The sequence below is a fragment of the Diachasma alloeum genome, unplaced genomic scaffold (genome assembly GCF_001412515.2).
Source record: "Diachasma alloeum isolate Michigan unplaced genomic scaffold, Dall2.0 Dall_scaffold_00381, whole genome shotgun sequence".
NCBI classification, from domain to species: domain Eukaryota; kingdom Metazoa; phylum Arthropoda; class Insecta; order Hymenoptera; family Braconidae; genus Diachasma; species Diachasma alloeum.
The window spans coordinates 374,478-392,805 of NW_021680520.1; the positions used below are offsets into that span (position 1 = coordinate 374,478).

Here is an 18,328-nt window from a genome sequence, read left to right on the forward strand (position 1 = left end):
ATCGGAACCAATAACAGTTCTTCATGATAATTAATTCAAAACAAAAGATAATGGAATGTTTTCACTGTAGATCGCTTCTCCTAATGAATTCCTACAGTAATTACCGCTGAAAAAACCTTATGATTTTGCCGATGCTGGGGATCGTACCGGGAACCCTACGATTACTAATGCTATGCCCTAACCATTAGACTATCGCGCTATTATTATTCAGTGCCTTCTGTTCTGCCTATACGGTCTGTATCGGGATATTTGTCGACTTCGAAATTATTCATGATCTCGCGGATTTGTACGTATATCCTGAGAGAAAATTTGTTTATTTAAAATTTTATCCATTTCATTAATAAATAATAATTCTAATAATAATAATAATAATAACATATTTCTGCAAGTTAATACATGGTATTATTGGTGCAGGGGGTTCCCGCTACAAAAGAAACAAGATAATTTTCCATAATAAAGTGATAGAAGTAGAACTGTATGATACAATGAGAAAATAATAATGGTAATAATAATAAAAATCATAGTAATAATAATAATAATAATAATAATAATAATAATAATAATAGGAACAATAATATTATATCGGAGCTCACAGATCGCGTAAGGATAATAGATAGTACCAGGATTCCAAGTTCCAAGAATTAAAAGGTTCTGCAAACACGTTTTGGTTCAAATATATAAACAATTTTCGTGAAGTTATACGGAAAAAAGAAAAACCTTATAAAAGAAATTTAAGGTAATTGAGGCGAGTACATCTAATCATTTAGTTCAAGTGAGCGAAGTTGTAAGGATTTTTGCAAAAAGCAGTATAAAACTTTTGTATCTCGAAAATTGTTAGAATTCAAAAAAGCCAAGATATTAGATTCGTTAATAGTATCAGGATTGTGCAAATAGTTAGGTAAGTAGTGAAGCCTCAGCGGAGTGTAGAATGGGCATATAAAGAGTATATGCACTAAATCCTCAGGGCAGAGCAAATTGCGCAAAGTGCAAATCTGAATTGGGTTGATCTGATAATCTATCTTGTTAATGATTATTCTTCTTGAGTGAACTGAGGACAGCCTAAGTTGGATTTTAACTCTCGTGAACTCAAAGGGGCATTTTGAGATAATTCTAATAATCACAACAGTAATGAACAAATGAAAGGTTGATGATTTTTTTTGTACTCAAGATAATTTGCTTGTAAGTTTGATTCTTTTACTATATATATTTCTGGTATCATCCCTCCCTCACCCCGTACATTCAATTAAAGCTGTTTGATAAATAAATTGAGAATTAATATTAAAAATTCGATTCACGGAAATCGCTTGTTCAAAATAAGATCAGGTGCAGCGGATCCGAACCTTAGTTTTTTCTTCAATTGACCCAATTCAAATGAAAATCACGTGCATAAAATCCGAATCGGATCAAATGAGGATTAGGCAGTCTGACCTCAGACTGAGGTCATGTCTACTTGATCAGAGCTGGATCTCAGCCCGCCTGTAGCTTTTAGGATCCGATCCATTGGATCAAAACTTAGTCAATTTTCAAAATTATACAAAATGCAGCGCCACATGTGCCGTATATGTGTAGGAAAACATTATAATTCATTTATTTCACTCTTCAGACATATGGATAAATATTTTGGATCATATGAATGAACATTTAAATGGATAAATATTTCAGACATATGGATAAACATACAGATAAATATAAACAGACACGCCGGTGAAGAATTTGTGTAGAAACATGTCTGTGGTCCGTCATTTTTCCGTATAGAAATGGATTTTTTGCTCTCGGCAATTGAATTTGTGCCAAGGTTTTATTGTTAATTTGCCAGCGGTCGAGATGGGTAGTACCACACCCGTTCAATAGTGTAGATATGAGTGGTCGAATTGTAGTCGTGTAGAAATGAAGCTGTGTAGAGTTAAGCCGTACCGACTTTACTGTCCGTCGCGTTTAGGGTACCCTAAACGCGAAGAACTCTAACCCAGCTTGGAAAATTCGGTTTCACTTGGGATTGAACTCGCAACTGTTCGCACAATAGACTTGCGTCTAACCCACTCGTCGGCCACCGCCGGCGGTCTTTTCAAATTTTCTTCTTGAGTTTTCCATGTTACGTTTATATGTATTCCCAAAATACGTAAAAACATAAAAAACTTCTTTTTTCGAAAAGTAGAGCAAATTTCTACCAAAATTTATGGGTCCAAATTTTTGTTGTTGTTTACAGTGGCTCGTAATTACAATTCAAAACAAGTTGTCACATACATACATCCAGACATGACCCTAAAAACATAATTCCTTCACGTTTCATAACATTCTAGACCCTTTGCAATTAAAATTAGAAAATCTAAAAATCGGTCAAATACAAGACTTCCATTCGGAAACAACAATAAAAATGATTGCAATTGAATGCTTTTTCATTAACAAGGATTGAACCTCCCTGAAACAAATTTGCGAATAAAATTTGATAAACTTTTCAGATGCAATAATCAATGTACTACTTAAATTTATCTGTGATCTACAATTCCATTGCGTTATTCAATTAGGAATTTTCATTATAGGAAATTTACAAATATTCAAAGGTGATTCGTAGAAGACTATTCCATCACGGCTGACAAAGAATGAAAATTAGAATCAATATGGTGAAGATTAGATACTGTAATATGCATTGTGGAAACCACCTAACTAGGAAGTGACACAGGAAGTTAGAAATGAGATCTATTTCATTGACACAAATGTGATAACCCGAATATAATGAGATTAAAATTTCATCACGGATTTCATTTCCGCCAGGACTCACAGTTTCATTATCTTTGATTTGAACGATAAAATTGGTGAACTGGGAATGGTACACATTTTGGGGATTGATCAATGAAATATTCTATAGGTAATAATTATCGAAATGTTCTTTATTACATCACAATAGGCTGAGTGTCATAATGGTAGACAATGGGAGAGGGGAAGACATTATCAATCGTTAGTAACGACGATAGTGAATACTAAAGCATTTGTTCTCCTGCAATACAATAATACAATAAAAAAGATCATTCACATGTGCTTTGTTGTCTCATCGTGGTTGATATTGATTTTACATCTCAACTTTCGTTTATTTTGATTAGAAAAATTTGGCATCAATGGTTGTTCTTGATTTTTTAGCCATCACTTATCACACAATTTCCTATAAACCACAATAAATAATTTAAAAAACCAATGGGTTATAAATGGCACGTGGTTGAATTTTCGATATTAGTAAAGGCAGTACATTAATCGATGCTTGAATCAGACAACTCCAATATTATTCATCATGTATGCCCGATTATTGGAGTCATGAAATTGCTAGCACCCTTTTTCCGATAACCGAAAGCCACCTACATTGAGAGCACACATTATTGGCTGAACTGAAAGCCATTGATAATCAAATAAACGACCAATCGATGGTGATAAGTAGAATATATAAACAATTTCATCATTGGTTTTCTGGAGAATCTCAAATAGACTAGGACAAAATAAACAGCATCCTGCAAAGAGTATCGATAAACTTCGAATTCGTGCTTTGACAGTTTATACAGTTGACTCTAAACTTTAAACTCTGAAATTTCGCGATGATTGCGTGATTGTAGCTATCAACAATAAATCATCTAACATTGTTTCACCTCTTAATTACTGAATGAATAAAACCAAAAATAAAGGATGATTGAGAGTCAATAGTAACATTGATACAAGTAATAAAAATTCAAAGTTCTACTCTATTCCGATGGAGTATGTCCTGAATAGTATTTACTGCAGGATGCTGAAACCCCTTATATCATGCTCTCCTGTCGCAATTGGACTCTCGAATATACTTGGCCCAAGTTCTGTGTGGCGAGAGATCCCCTTTCCTCAGCAATGGCCTTTGATTCATAATATTTCTGTAAGTTTCATCGTCATAAGTGCAACTCAAACTTTTTCTCAGTTTAACTGCACCCGTAGCGAATTCACTTGGTTGACTGCCAGTTAATACATGCAAATCATTCTTCTCCTGTACCGCCCAGTCCCACATTTCCACAATCGAGCAATTACAGACAAACGGATTGCCAATTAGATTCAACGACAGTAGATGAGTGTTGGATCTCAACATCTTAGGGTTTACGGTCCTTATTTGATTATTACTGAGGTCCAAATGCTCCAGTCTTCGTAATTTCTTCAAAAAATTGAGATCCGATATCTTGTTGTTAGATAAATTCAATTGTGACAGATTTTTGTTCCGCGAGAGAACGTTCTCATTAAGCTCCACTATATTGCAATTGCTCAAATCCAATATCTCAACGTTGGATAATTGTTTCGGTAGAAGTGATCCTTCATCAGGTATTGTTAGTGGATTTCCACTGAGTTTAAGCTCAATAACGCTCGAGTAAATTCTCTCTTTACCGAATACTTTCGGATCTAGGGGAGTTGTAAAACCACAATTGTTCAATTCAAGACTCTCCAGTCTCGTTAAGTTGGCAAAAAGATCCGCATCAAGTGTGTGCAATTTATTGCCTGATAAAATGAGTTTCTTTAGCTCTGTCATGTGAGCGAAAGTATTGTTACCAACATATCCAAGACTGCAATAAGACATGTCCAAATACTCGAGTGATCTCAAGGGATTGAGTAGCTTAACGAAGGCATCTGATAGAGGATTGTGGGATATGTCGAGTTCCTGGAGGTGTTCCAGCACATCGAAGGCATCTGGTAATCTCCGGAGGCTGCAATTACTTAATGAAAGTTTATGAAGTTTTGGTAGATGCCGGAGTACTGCTGTTAAGTCACCGGCGAACATAGGATTGCCGCTTAAATTCAAAACACGAAGTTTACTCGAATTTCTGAAAGTCTCTTCGGACAAGCGATCTTGGAGGGCACAGTTTGAGAGATCAAGGGTCTGGAGATTATGAAGGTTATGGCCAAGAGTATTTTCAATATCCAAATGATGTAGTTCATTGAGAGATAGTACAAGATGACGAAGATATAGATTTTTTGCGAATGCATCAGCTGGTAAATTGGTTATTCCCGTATTGCCAATGTTGAAATTCTCAAGACGAATAAGAGGAGCTAATACACTTGTCCAGGTGATTGACTTCAAGCTATTGTTCGACATATCCAATTCTCGGAGATTCTCCAAGTGGGTAAACGCTTCAGGCGAGATGTAACTCAAGGTGCAATTGTTGAGCTTTAAATACTCCAGATTAGTGAGATGATCGAAAGGGCCTGGAGCAATTCGTTCAAGTGGATTCCCCGATAAATCCAGTTTATTCAAATTGGTCGTGTTGTGGAAGAATTGATTATTCAAACGGCGAATTCCACAGGTGCTCAAGTCTAGGTACAGGAGAGTTCGACAGTTGAGGAAATGGCCCTCTACTTCACTCAGGGGATTATTCTGAAGCTCCAGAGTTATCAGACCCGGACTGTCCCTGTAATGAAGCCCAGTTTGAGTGATGTTGGACTCACCACAGACAAATAACAAGGAAAACAGAACATCGGCATTTGCTTTTTAGTACGTTGAAGGATCTGCCCACATGGAAATGAATATATGCGTTAAATATATTTATAAATTTAAAAAAAATATGTTACATATATTTGATCTATATGAGCGTATATGCCACATACTTTGCACATATATTTCGCATAGAACTTTTTTGCCGCTTTTATATCTCGTACACTGAGAAGACAAAAGTTTTTTTAGAAGTACTTCTTTACTTGTATCACGAAATTCATGGCTCGAAAATTACTAAGCGCAAAATATCTCGCACTAAAAAAAATCTTACGCCAAAGAATTTTATACTTGCCCGAAAGATGGGGGTAATTGGTTCATATCAAGGAAACGAATTCTTATCAAGAAAAAGAGTTTTCGACCGGCTTTTCTCGTCTCGTCTCGTTTCTGTCATTGTCTCGAAAGATTCTTCTCGTCTCGTCTCGTCATGTCTCTTAACTCCTTTGTCTCGTTTCTCTCGCATCATCACGAATTTTGCTCTTCAAAATTTTCAAGCCACGAGTTTTTTGATATAAGTAAAGACGTACTTCTCAAAAACGATGGTTTTCTCAGTGTATGATTGAAATATACGTGAAATATATTTGGACATATATTTTTTTACGCGTGAATGATCATTGCGGAGCAGAATAGAATAGGGAAACAAAACAGAACGAAGGATAAGAACAAGATAAATGACTCGAGTGATTTGAACAATTACCTGAAAGCCTCGGGATCAACACGGGTGATCATATTGTATGAGAAATCAGCATCGAGGAGATATGTGAGTCCAGCAAATGAGTCGTAAGTCAACTCAGTGAGACGATTGTGTGCCATCTGCAGTCTGCGAAGTTTGATGTCGTCTGGGAATGGGCTCAAGTGCTCTACGTTGTTACCGTTCATATCGAGTATGTAGACATTTGGACTCAACTCGTCATATGGTACAGAAGTCAGATTACTCTCGGAACAGTCTGTTACCCAGTTGATGCGAAAATAGTGACAGTCACAGTCGACTGGGCACTTCTGCTCAACAAGTTCACCATTAAGCAGTGGGATTGATGCAATTAGCATCAATGGGACGATTAACGAGATTGTCTTCAGCATTGTGACTAGCTTAGTGATCTGGAACAGAGAAGATCAATCCAATTAGAATATTAGTTTTAGAATATATTGCGTATATTTACTCGACTTCCGTGTTTTCTTTCGATTTTTCCCCCCTTCACTTTTTTTTCTCGAAGGGGTTCTGGTGACCCACCGTGCATTATCTACTTCATGGCGTCTGGTGATCTCTCGGAAACAGGAAAGGGGGTTGAAGCAACAAACTCGTAACGTGTAGGCCAGGTTGAATATCGGTTGGGATCATCCGGGGGGGATCTAGTAGGCTAGCAAAGCCGGATTGGCTTGTCGATACGTTCCAAGTACCCTCCCGCAACCATGACATCTTTATCACTATTGTACTACCATATTTTTTCTATTTTATTTTAAAGAGATATAAGTTAGATGGTCGCTGTTATCGAGTAGATTTGGAAGAAAATTACACTCCGGTTTCTTGATATTAAAAAACGAGATATACTGTTTAGTGCATTTTATTACACATTACTTTGAATGTCACGACGTATATTGCAAAATGTATTCTTTCCCCGAATCCGTGGAATTACAAGGAATGTCCCGCTTCGGCGACTCCAAAATCCCTCGTCTCACAAAAAATGTGTTACCCCAACGTAACATGGAACCCCACCCAAAAGAATTATCCCATAGGAAAAATGGAATAAAATTATCATAACCATTAATCTCACGCATTCCTAAATATAAAACATGGCAAACACACTGTGGTATTAAATATGAACCGAATAAATTAATTAAAAAATAATCCATGAAGGAAAAAAAAATACGTTAAAAAGTGAAATTCCATCTGTGGCAGAGGGTGGCGGAACATGCATAACCATAAACCTCCAGTGGCAATTATCCCTTGCGAACTTGCGTGTGAATAATTTTACTTGTGGGGGGAGGGGAATGGAAAAGTTGAATGCGACAGTTTCTACATTTCTAGTAGCTGTACGGGAAGCGGGAGGGATACAGGGACTCAGTGCCAGAGAAAACACCAGACCAACCCCTCCAACCCAAAGCCTCTTCTCTTCTTTTTTCATTTTCCCCCATCTCGTCATCGCGCTTTCTCTCTCTCTTTATACTTCTCTCATTCTCATTCCCTTTTCACCACACATAGACACCCAAACTCCTGTGTCAGAGGGATTCGTTCGCGCGTTACACGCTCGACAGAACGAATCGTTTGCCTTTGGCTTCCACTATTGCCACTCTATCCAACGCATATATCTTCTGACTCTTATTGTATCCCAACTGGCATCAAAGGGCCCCGCCTTTGGCGCCACTCAGATCCTCTTGGCTCCTTCATCCACCCCAATGTTCCATACTATCATGGGAATATTTTTACCCTTTCTCATTCCACCCTCTCTCTCCATTACCAAACCCTCTTTATCCAGCTTCTACATTCATTTCCGGCCTCTGTTTCGCGCCCATTTCCATGTTTCTTCTTTAGATATTCATACTTTAAGGGGTAGACGTTTCTGAGCACATTCAATCGTGTACCCGAAATTCTCTCGATACTTTATGATATTTTCGTCAAGTTTTATATCACACGTCAATGGGTCCCAACAATAAACCTCGGATTTTCTGGATTTCTATTTATGCCTTTTCGGGGTGAATGGAGGTATTGTAATTGGAAAAGTTTTTTCTTCAGAGATTTTGGGTGGAGATGATTTAGGATCGGCTAGAGGTTCTTATCCCGAAAATGTACGCATGTGTGGGTTAGTGGCTGAATGTATTTAGTATTTTTTTCACAGTCGATGAACGGAATTGTATTGGATTTTGAAGATGTCCAAGGTCGTCATCGATTTTTTTACACTAAAATTCTTTCCGAAAATTGTAGTTAAACATCAGAGGTTCCGATTCGGCACTCGGTCAACGAATATTTTTTAATGATTTTGTTATTTAAACCCTTTGAAGTCTTGACGTGATGTTTTATTTTACAACTGTTAGAAATGATTACACCACTACTGATCACAGGGCTATTAATCGCGGGACAAAGGACCACAGGATAATTAGATCATTTAGAAAATGAATCATACAATATTAAATTATCGGAATTTTCTATTACAGAAATGAATAAGGAAAGAGAAGAAAGACACGTAGATTACCGGAAAAAAGTAAGAAAGTACAGAAAAAAAATACATAAAAAAAATAATGAATAGAATCAGTGATTACAGTGAAACGTTGCAATTTTTGTCAGACTTGCAATCTTGCAGATATTGAGAAGTGATAGTCTTCTTCCAGGCATTTTCACGGTATTTATCAAACAAATACCCATTGAGTAGCAATAATCTATTACCCTTTGGTGGAAACCAAAATGTAAAGGGATGACGGACAGTTATATTCACACGAAACCACAATTGAACGAAAACTGAAATCGAGTGGTAAGGATCGGAATATTAACTGCCCTCCCGTCTAATGCCACTCAAAAATCACTATATTGATTCAATTTTCGGGTAAAGGGACCTATACGAAACAACCACCGCAATTTATTGTTTCGTGAATAAAATAACTTATGATCAAATATTTTGTGACGACTTCATGACGGTCCATGTGATCAAATTTGTGATCATTTGTCCCGTGATCAAATGTACTGGTGACAAGAGGTGTTACCGTTAGAAAGTATTTGGGCAATGAGAAAAAAAATCTATAAGTTGGTTTTTTGTAGAAGATTCGTAAAATAGTAGAAAAGGTGCTATCATTATTAATTTAGGACTGTTGTCTTGAATAACTGCTGCATCATGAGTTTTCCACCCTTGAAATCACTTTTTGAAATTTGTAATCCATATCTTCATGTTCAGAATGCTCTCGCGAATTGATTCCATGAAAAATAAAAACATTTCCGAAAGTTATATTTCATACAATAGATAATTCATGTACCGTAGACATTCGTATATCAATGTTCATGGAAAAAACATATTATTAATCAATCGACAGGAATAACCATTCACACAGAACAAAACTCTCTTTCCCTGGACTTTTATCATATTTTACGATCCTTTCGTCAAGTTTCATACCACGCCAGTGAGCATCGCCAATAATTCTCCGCTTTCCATTCATCGTGTTTTATTTATCTCTATTTAGTTCTGCAGTTGGATACATTCACAAAGTTCCAAAGTAGAAAAGTTACTAATTGGTTGACTTTCTCTCGCTATCATCAACAAAGTTTCTTGTTTATTATTAAATGACTCCCGGTTTCAATGGTTTGCCCAGTAGCTGTATAAATAATTTTGAAACCTCACTTTTTAATTCCAGTGATTAATTTTCGTTCAAATTAAATAATAAATTTCTCATTTTCCCCCTCAAACTGGAGAATCTCATTTTTCAAAGCTTTCAAGAGTCTTTCTCCGTAACAATATTAACCCCCTAGTACATAAAGACCGCCTCCCTCCTGTGAGCCGTCGTCTTCGATTTGTCAAGAAAAACCCGGAGAGCCAAAAAACCCTTTCCATGCTCCTTATTTCCTTATTTTTTATCACTCTGCACAATAAATCTTGTGATTATACTTTCAAGTGTATAAATTCATGGGAGTAGAAAATATGTCTTTCTGTTACAAGCAAATATCGTTTACACAATAAAACGCCAAGCAGAAAAAGTTCTCTTTGAATTCGAAACAATATTCATTGCATTGAGAATGAAATGTTTCTCAAATTAAAGACAACAGCGTTCTTGAATTTAGAATATTGTTCCGTTTGAGAATATGATGGTTTAGCACTTTCAAGTAGTATGAACAATCTCCAGTTGAGTCGATAAGTGTAACGAGGAGAAATAAATTTGAAATGCCCAAAAAATGATTATTCACCATTGACAATTTCTTACATGCATTTTAACTTTGATCAATATAAAAAATTGATCCATGAACTTCTTTCTTCATTTATTTTTTTAAACAATAGCCTCTGGCTTGACTGGGGTGTTTCAATCAGTGGCAACCCGGTAACGATGAAAATATTTCCCTCTCCGCATAGCGCGACTGGCGTTCAATTAATGTAATGCTGTCACTTCACATAACATGCCTTTTCGGGGCACCCCAGAAATATAAATTATTTATTGCACAAATTTGGCACTATCGCTAATTTTTATAGTGGGCATCGATTTTTTTAAATTTTAATTTTCTCCTCAATCTTGAAAAGTTCATTTTCGCCACGGCGGGCGGAAGGGACACATTTTCCTCTCGCTTCGCGGGAGGAAAATCTGCCTTTTCGCCTACGCCGTGACGAAAAATAACGTTTTCACCACGGGAGGTAAAATAAAGAACCCTTACCCACGTGCTTACCAATGGTAAGTCTGCAAGTGGGCACGACTCCTTTATTTTCCCTCCCTTGGTGGGAAATATACTATTTCTTATAACACTAGTATTTTGGCACTTATCTAAATTAATTATTATCAATAACTAGGGGGCTACGCCCCCTGCTCGCTCCACTCGCCAACCCCCATATGATCCCCATATGAGCCTCGTGATCCTTATTCTGACCGTTGTGGCCCTTAATCAGACCCTTGTGACCCTTAATTTAGAGTACTAAATTCTCATCACCAGAAGTCGATTTGGATTTTTATAATATAGAGAGATATATAAAGATCCTTACTTTGACCCTCGTGACCCTTAGTTTTTAGCTTCCATGCCCCTTATTCGGACCTTCAATTTGACATTTATGATCCTTAATCTGACCCTTGTGATCCTCATTTGGGCTCTTATTCTACCCTTGTGACCCTTATTTGGACCTATATTGTACCCCCGTGACCACTATTCTGACCCTCATGATCCTTAATCTGACCCTCGTGACCCTTACTCTAACTCTCATATTTCTTATTCTTATTCTATTTCTGATTAAATACATCGGCCGTGATTTTTGAGTTTAATCTGAAAATGTTCTAAAATTAAGAAAAATTCTGCATTGGTTTTAGAAAATATTTGTTCTTAAAGACAATTCCCAAATTCGTTCGTTTTCATCATTCCACCGAAGATAAAGGTTAAGAACATGAGTTTCTAGAATCGAGAAACTATTGTGCAAAGCTAATCCACTTTTTCTCTTTGTGGACTCTTACCGTAAGATACACATAAAGACTGCGGACTTTACGCAATTATTCATCAACTAACTTCACGCACACTTTATGCGTATTTCACGCATAACTAATCGGCTTCTACACATAGGGTTCGCGGAGGTTATGCGTAAGATCAGCATAATGATTACAGAAAGTGCGCACAGTATTCTTTTATTTTGATATTGCGATTTTAAACAGACAAAAATTGATCTGGTTCTATGGGATTGTATGAATACGCAGGGAAGGGAATTTTAGTGAGCTGGTACCAAGGATAATTAAAAATTGAAAGGAAAAAGAGAAGTTGCAGTTTTTTTCAAATTTTCGAGGGACACTCCGCTTAAATTCAGTAGAAAATAAATTTTTGAGGTGAACCTTCGTCCACATAAAATAGTAATTTCATGAATTAATTAATTATTTAGTCCTATTAGTTGGTCGAATTAAGGACCTCAAAAACATTTTTCTTCAGCGAAAAGTCATGGTTTTAACGAGGTATACCGATTCCGAACCGTGTAGGTTGTACCATGTGACATCTATAATGCCGTCCTCCCTTTGAGATTCTGATGAACGATTTTAACATAAAAAATGGTTGACTTACATGAGCAATATTCTTAAATTAACACGGTTCGTCAAATGCGCTATTTGAGAACGGGTCCAGTAATTTTGGTCCAAAGTTTTTTCACCCAATTACTTTCCGTTTAACGTCAATCAGTCCAATGATGCTTTTAGTTTAATTTTTTCTCGTCCAATCATTTTTTCGTCGATTTTTTTTGTTCAATTAAATGTTTGTCTAATTGTTTAAAAAAATACATCCGGGTAAATCATGTGAAATATTTATTCAATTTGTTTATGAAATCATGTAATTGATATATAAACAAGATTATAGTTGACAATCAATACACGTTTGTCTGAAAATACTTCGTTTGTAGAAACGAGATCACAATGCATGACAATTGATACAATTTTTTCTAAAAACATTTTCTTTATTGACCACTAGGTTTTTGGTTTTCTTATCCTGGGAATTTGAATTTGATGTATCTTTGATGTTGGTTATAAACCCACTGTTCGACGGAGTTTGTATCATCATCACGTATATACGTTACTCTGGTTTCGCGTCGTTATCAATGAGTAATTGGATTTGGGTTGCACGGTTATGTGGTTATATTTACCTGTGCTTATAGTGTGTTTATGCCGTTTCCGGCCGTTACTTCCGAAGGACTACTCACTCCCGAAATCACGGCGCCACTCTGGCATGAAATCATTCCGAAATCACGTGAAATCACTAAAATCATCACCGACGTCGGTGGCCGAGTGGATTAGACGCAAGTCTAGTGTGCGAAAGGTTGTGAGTTCGATTCCCCGTGGAACCGAATTTTTCAACGGAAGGCTCCGGCGAGCGGGAGGTTGCTAATAGAGAAACCGCCTGTACCGGCATGGGTTTTCTGTGGTTTCCCCATGCTACTTCTATGTTCTATAGAAGTGCGAATGCGGTACAGTGTAGAATCCACAGCCGCATGCATAGGGTTGGATAGAGTGCCGAATGGGACCCGAAAAAGGGACTCCGAGGCCGTAAAAAAAAAAAAAAATCACTACAATCACTGAAATCAAGTGATTTCAGCTCCGCGAAATTATTTTCGAAATCATCTCCGAAATCACGTGAAATCGTCTGAAATCACCGATATCGGTGACGCACTGGCGTAGTGGCAACCGTGCAAGTACACTGTTAAAAAAAAGAATTTCATGGACAGTTGACTACTAATTTTCAGGACAGTGACACTGAATGCAATTTAGGGGAATAAAAATCATGAAATTTCAGGTTTCACTGAAATGCAGTAAAATTCCAGAATTTTAAGCAGCATAAAGATGAGAATTCCTTAATGTATTTGAATTCCCAATCTAATATGAATATTCAGTGCCAAATTACATTGAATTTCAGTAAAATCTGAAATTTCGTGATTTTTTTTTATGCTAAATCGCATTCAGTGTCACTGTTCTGAAAATTTAAGAATATATTTACCGGAATTTCTCTGGTTTTCTTCTCATTTTCAGGGAAAAATGGAACTGAAATTTACAATTCTCTTTGATTTTTCCACGAAATTCTGAATTTTCAATTACGAAATTCCTTGAAATTTCAGGGCTAATTAAATTCGATAAAAATTTCCAAAAAGTGTACCGGAAATTTCAGATAGAAATTTTTCACAGTATATTTTAATGATAATAATAAAATGCCGTACTCATTGTTACACTGGTTTCTCTAAAAATCCCATATTTACTTACTCCCAGACAAATGCCATATGTGATTATTATCGTATGGATCCAGAAAGTCCATTCGTTACAGTTTCAGATACCTCAGGCCAAAAATCAATAGTTAGCAAATCCTCACTATGTTGGTTGTTTAATAAAGATCATTTAAACCTCAGTAGTGATAGAATTCACCGAGTTTGGAACGAAGAAATAACGAGAAGTACTAGTCGATATCGGTGATTGGTGTTTATTTCAGGAGGAAAAAAACGACTTGTTTATTAGGGGAAACCTCAGCGAAGCAGGGAGTTTTAGAGCGAATATGGTCGTGTCAGTGGTAATAGCAAAAATATAGGTGTTCTTTACCATTGGTATATCTTGAGTATATCGTATATTAAATGAGTGCTCACAACTACGTTAATATAAGCCAGTACCGAAGAACACTTTCTCCTCTTCTGATCACTGAGAGTAAAGTTTTCCGGCTTCCTGACAGGATTTTTGATGAAGTTGAATAATATTTCTAAATAAATGAGTTAATGTTACAACAATCTATTTGTAAAATCATTTATGTACTTTTTCTTTTCTGATATAAAGTTCTGGAACTTGACTGTTATTTCTGAATTATTAGCGAAGACTGGGGTAAAATGGACCGCTTTTCATCATCATTAGCTGAAGATTGGCGGAGTGGAATCAAACGAATTCATTGTTATTTTCCAGTTTTGATTTTCATAATTTGACACGACCCTTTTTGCCCCACCTCTGTTATTTATTCATTTCATTCATCGGGATTTCAATGGCTTCATTTTTTCTGAAATCACTAATTTCAAATTAATGAAATCATTCGAAATCGTGAAGTCACCATGGTGTCACTCAATTATGGAGTGAGTGTTCGAATTGAATGTATAATATTGTAGTATTCAGTGAAGAGAGGCACATGCCACAATTATCAAATAGATTGGAGCCGTTTATTAATTAGAGTTGGAAGGTAACAGTAACAGCGTGAATCGTCGAATAGATCTCCAAGAAGAATGACAGATCAATGTCACCCAGAAAGACAGTCGTTACCAAGGAGGCTTCTTCCAGATAATCGACAATTGAATTAGGATTCGAAGAGGGACACGTAACAATACAGTGGACAAAATGTTTTTTAGACCAAGTGGTTTTTGGACGAAAAATCATTGGACGAATGGTTTTTGAACCAAATGATCCTTACAGTTTGAAAATATGGTGACATGAAAGGTTCCGTGATGTGATTGAAAAGATCGGGATATTCCACCCTTTATAATCGAACAGACCTCATTTTATTGTTCCAGGAGTCTTAAAGACACAGGCAAATAAGCTTCTATTCGATAAACCGGTTGCTTTGTTTTTTAATTTTGGGTGAAATTGCGCTCCCTTTTCAATGACATCCTTTTTAGCCATCCATATCATAATTATCTCCAATTAGGAAAGTTATGCTCAAATTAACAACAATGGTCTAAATTGGAAAATGGTATTCTTCATTGAAATGTCTATTCCTCAATCTAAGAAAATTAAAGTCCCTGACACCGATGAAACAAATTTGTGTATTAATCATATCAACATGCTTATGAAGAAATTTAGTGGTCTAGGGTCGAAAGTGATTAATTACAAACATCTCGGGTGTTTTTTCCTGAAACGATTCCTTTTTTCCTTATTCTATTTTTTCTTGTCGTTGTGATGAACACGTGAAACTCATCGCCTATAATTTGGTTCGTTTAAAGCTATACGCAAGGTCACTCAGTTGAGTTGTGACTCAGGAAAATAGAATGAAAAAATGTGACAAGCATCACGTATTTATGTTGCTTTTCGTTTAGGTCTCACTAATGTGTGCACTGAAAATGTGAAGAGCATAACTGGGAAAAATAGCCGAATTAGTGCGGCATCAGAAAATCTCAATTGCGGGTTTGCATTTACGGAATGAATGATTTTGTTATGAATGATCTTTTGTGGAGATTTGAAACCATTAATCTTTGACATACGTTCTCATGCCATTTTAGTGCCACTGAACAAATAAGCATTGACGACTGGGGGGACAATGAGAGTCAAGAGCTCAATGGACGTACTCAGCCGACAATTGAATTGTATTTCGATGCTGAAAAAGTTTTGTTGAGAATTTTTTTCATGTGGAGGTTTTAATGAAAGTGTAAATTTTTCCATTTTAATGACGAATATGCAAGGTATTTTTGAATGATCAATAAAATACCGAAAAAATTATTGATTAAATAGTGTTTTAATGATTTACGTTTAAGATAGGCCAACTGGGAGCGTGTTTTTCTCCGTGATAGAGTAGATAGAGAGGGGAGTGGAGGAGGTGGCAACAGCGCATAACGTAAAGGAGAGACTACCTATATGGAAAGATATATATTTTGAAAATTTATATATGTTTCCAAGTGGGTAGTGACGTGAGACAGTTGCAGTACAGGAATTGTCACTAGATGATAGCAACTTTTCATGTACTCTCAAGCACTGATTGAGTTATTGATTCGGCATTATTTGAATTAGCCTTGTTTCTAAAAAACGTCAGAACCTCTGATAGAGGCGCTGACGGTCCGGAAGGTACAAATCGGAGCGCATAAATGGTGACTCACATAACCACATTTAAATAAATCAAAACTGGTCAATGAGCATTGAATTAAGTCAGGATGCTCAATGGTTAAGCTATTACTCATATGTTTTGCAATTGTATGTAAGGTAAAATTCGATCGATTGCATGCTCTATCTTCGGGATAGCTTGTATCAGAGTTACACAAGCCATATGCACAATGCTTAGTTGGCATTTTTACAGATGAACTTTGAGTTTTCTTCTATTTATGATTTATAAAACCTTGATTACTGCTTTTTCATTCGCGATTTGTTATGTTTTACACTTTTAACTTCCTCATTTTGAATTCTCTGAAATTCATATTCTTCTCGGGCGATGGCACAGTACATTGTACCTACCGACGCTATTGCCCTCATATGGCAAATTTTTCAAGCTTGTTTGGGGATAAAGCTAATTGGAATGATATGATTTCTAGAACCCCCAAGAATAAAAATCGAATCTGATCTTCCGCGGCTCTTTGCACAATGAATTCAATGTGTCCAATGCGTTATCGATTGTCGAGTTTGAGGTGAACGGATTTGTGAATGGAAGTGGCTCCGTTCACGCATCGCGTTGGGGAACGAAAGTTTTCGTAAACGAATCCAAGATCCATATGTGAATCAATTTTGTTGGCGGATGTCGTTTTCGATTCACACGTGAGGATACTCGTATGAGGATACAGTTACCCTCTTCTGGAGAACGAAATATTAAACATTAATTGTTTAAATTTATTTATTATAGTTCAATTCTTAGTTTTACAAGTTGAAAAACGGATAATTTGGGGAAATACATCTATTACGATGTACTCCAAATGCAGAGTATCACGACGTGTGAAGTTCGCGACTTGGGAATCGGTGTACGAATTGAAAATGACCTCCGTGAACGAAGTTAATTCACATGTAAATCTAGTATTCGTTTACGGAAACTTTCGTTCTCCACGGAAATGCGTGAACGGAGCCACTTCCGTTCACAAATCCCTTCACCTCAAACTCGAGAATAGGCCCCCTGATATTTGAATTAATACTTATTTCAATACTTGAATCGATACTCAGAGAAATACATCCGGTAGTACGTGAGTGAATTTCAGAAGTGATACTTGTATTATAATAATCTAAATTGACTCATGACGATAGAAGTCACAAAAATAAAGCGTCCACGAATTTTCTTATTCTAATTTAGTAGGAGTTTGTATTGAATTCTTTAGGAAAACAGAAGTTTTCTCATAATTTCGTGATTTCGCAGTAAAATTCCGTACATCTAATCGGAAAAAAAGTGCGGCTGCCTCTGAATACTTTGAAAATTAACATGAGTTTTGACGTTTCCATATTGTACAATTCAATGAGCAATGCTTCCAGCGTGGAATATTTCTCTTGTTTGTCAATTAAAATCATTTCCAGCTACGATTCAACTTTTCTCCAACACTCCAATATCAAGGGACGCAGTTGCGTCCCGCCGCCAAGAACGGGTGCGCTACTGCCTGTCATATACGCCAGCCAACTTCCCCCTCCACAACTCGCAAAACGGTTTTTATTTTTTTCTGTAAAAATTTGATACCGCAGCACATTTTAAGTTATACTTTCACTATATAATGTTGCTATGAGCTATCGATGGCAATTTTTATAATATTTTTTCATGCTAAAACTAATGAAATATGCCAATCCAAAGAATTTCATTATCTGCCGTTTTCTTCATTTCATTCTCATAATAAAATTCGAGGTAGATTTTTTTTGGAACGGTGGTAGCACTGACGCCTCGTGATGTGTAGGAAGTTGGCTGTAATGGATGACGTCACTTGAACATTCAAAAGGGATTGGTGGATCGGACTCGCCTTTAAAGATCACTCGACATAAACACCAGCGGCTGTCGATTAAACGGAATGATCC

The 18,328-nt window shown here is 36.6% G+C and overlaps 1 protein-coding gene across 5 annotated transcripts in view; it reads right to left on the reverse strand.

Annotated features, from left to right (window-relative positions):
• Window positions 1-2,867: 2,867 nt before the first annotated feature.
• Window positions 2,868-18,328, reverse strand: part of LOC107041849 (protein artichoke) — a 37,441-nt gene continuing 21,980 nt past the window's right edge. For 4 of the 5 annotated variants that reach the window (XM_015262626.1, XM_015262625.1, XM_015262624.1 and 1 more), the window contains 2 exons: window positions 6,183-6,583; window positions 2,868-5,405 (listed from right to left, as the gene is read on the reverse strand). In XM_015262626.1, coding sequence (XP_015118112.1) covers window positions 3,785-5,405; window positions 6,183-6,565 — 2,004 coding nt within the window. In that variant the 5' untranslated portion in view covers window positions 6,566-6,583 and the 3' untranslated portion in view covers window positions 2,868-3,784. Of the gene's footprint in view, window positions 5,406-6,182; window positions 6,584-12,771; window positions 12,847-18,328 lie in introns of those variants that run through there. The other variant, XM_015262628.1, reaches the window with a different exon arrangement.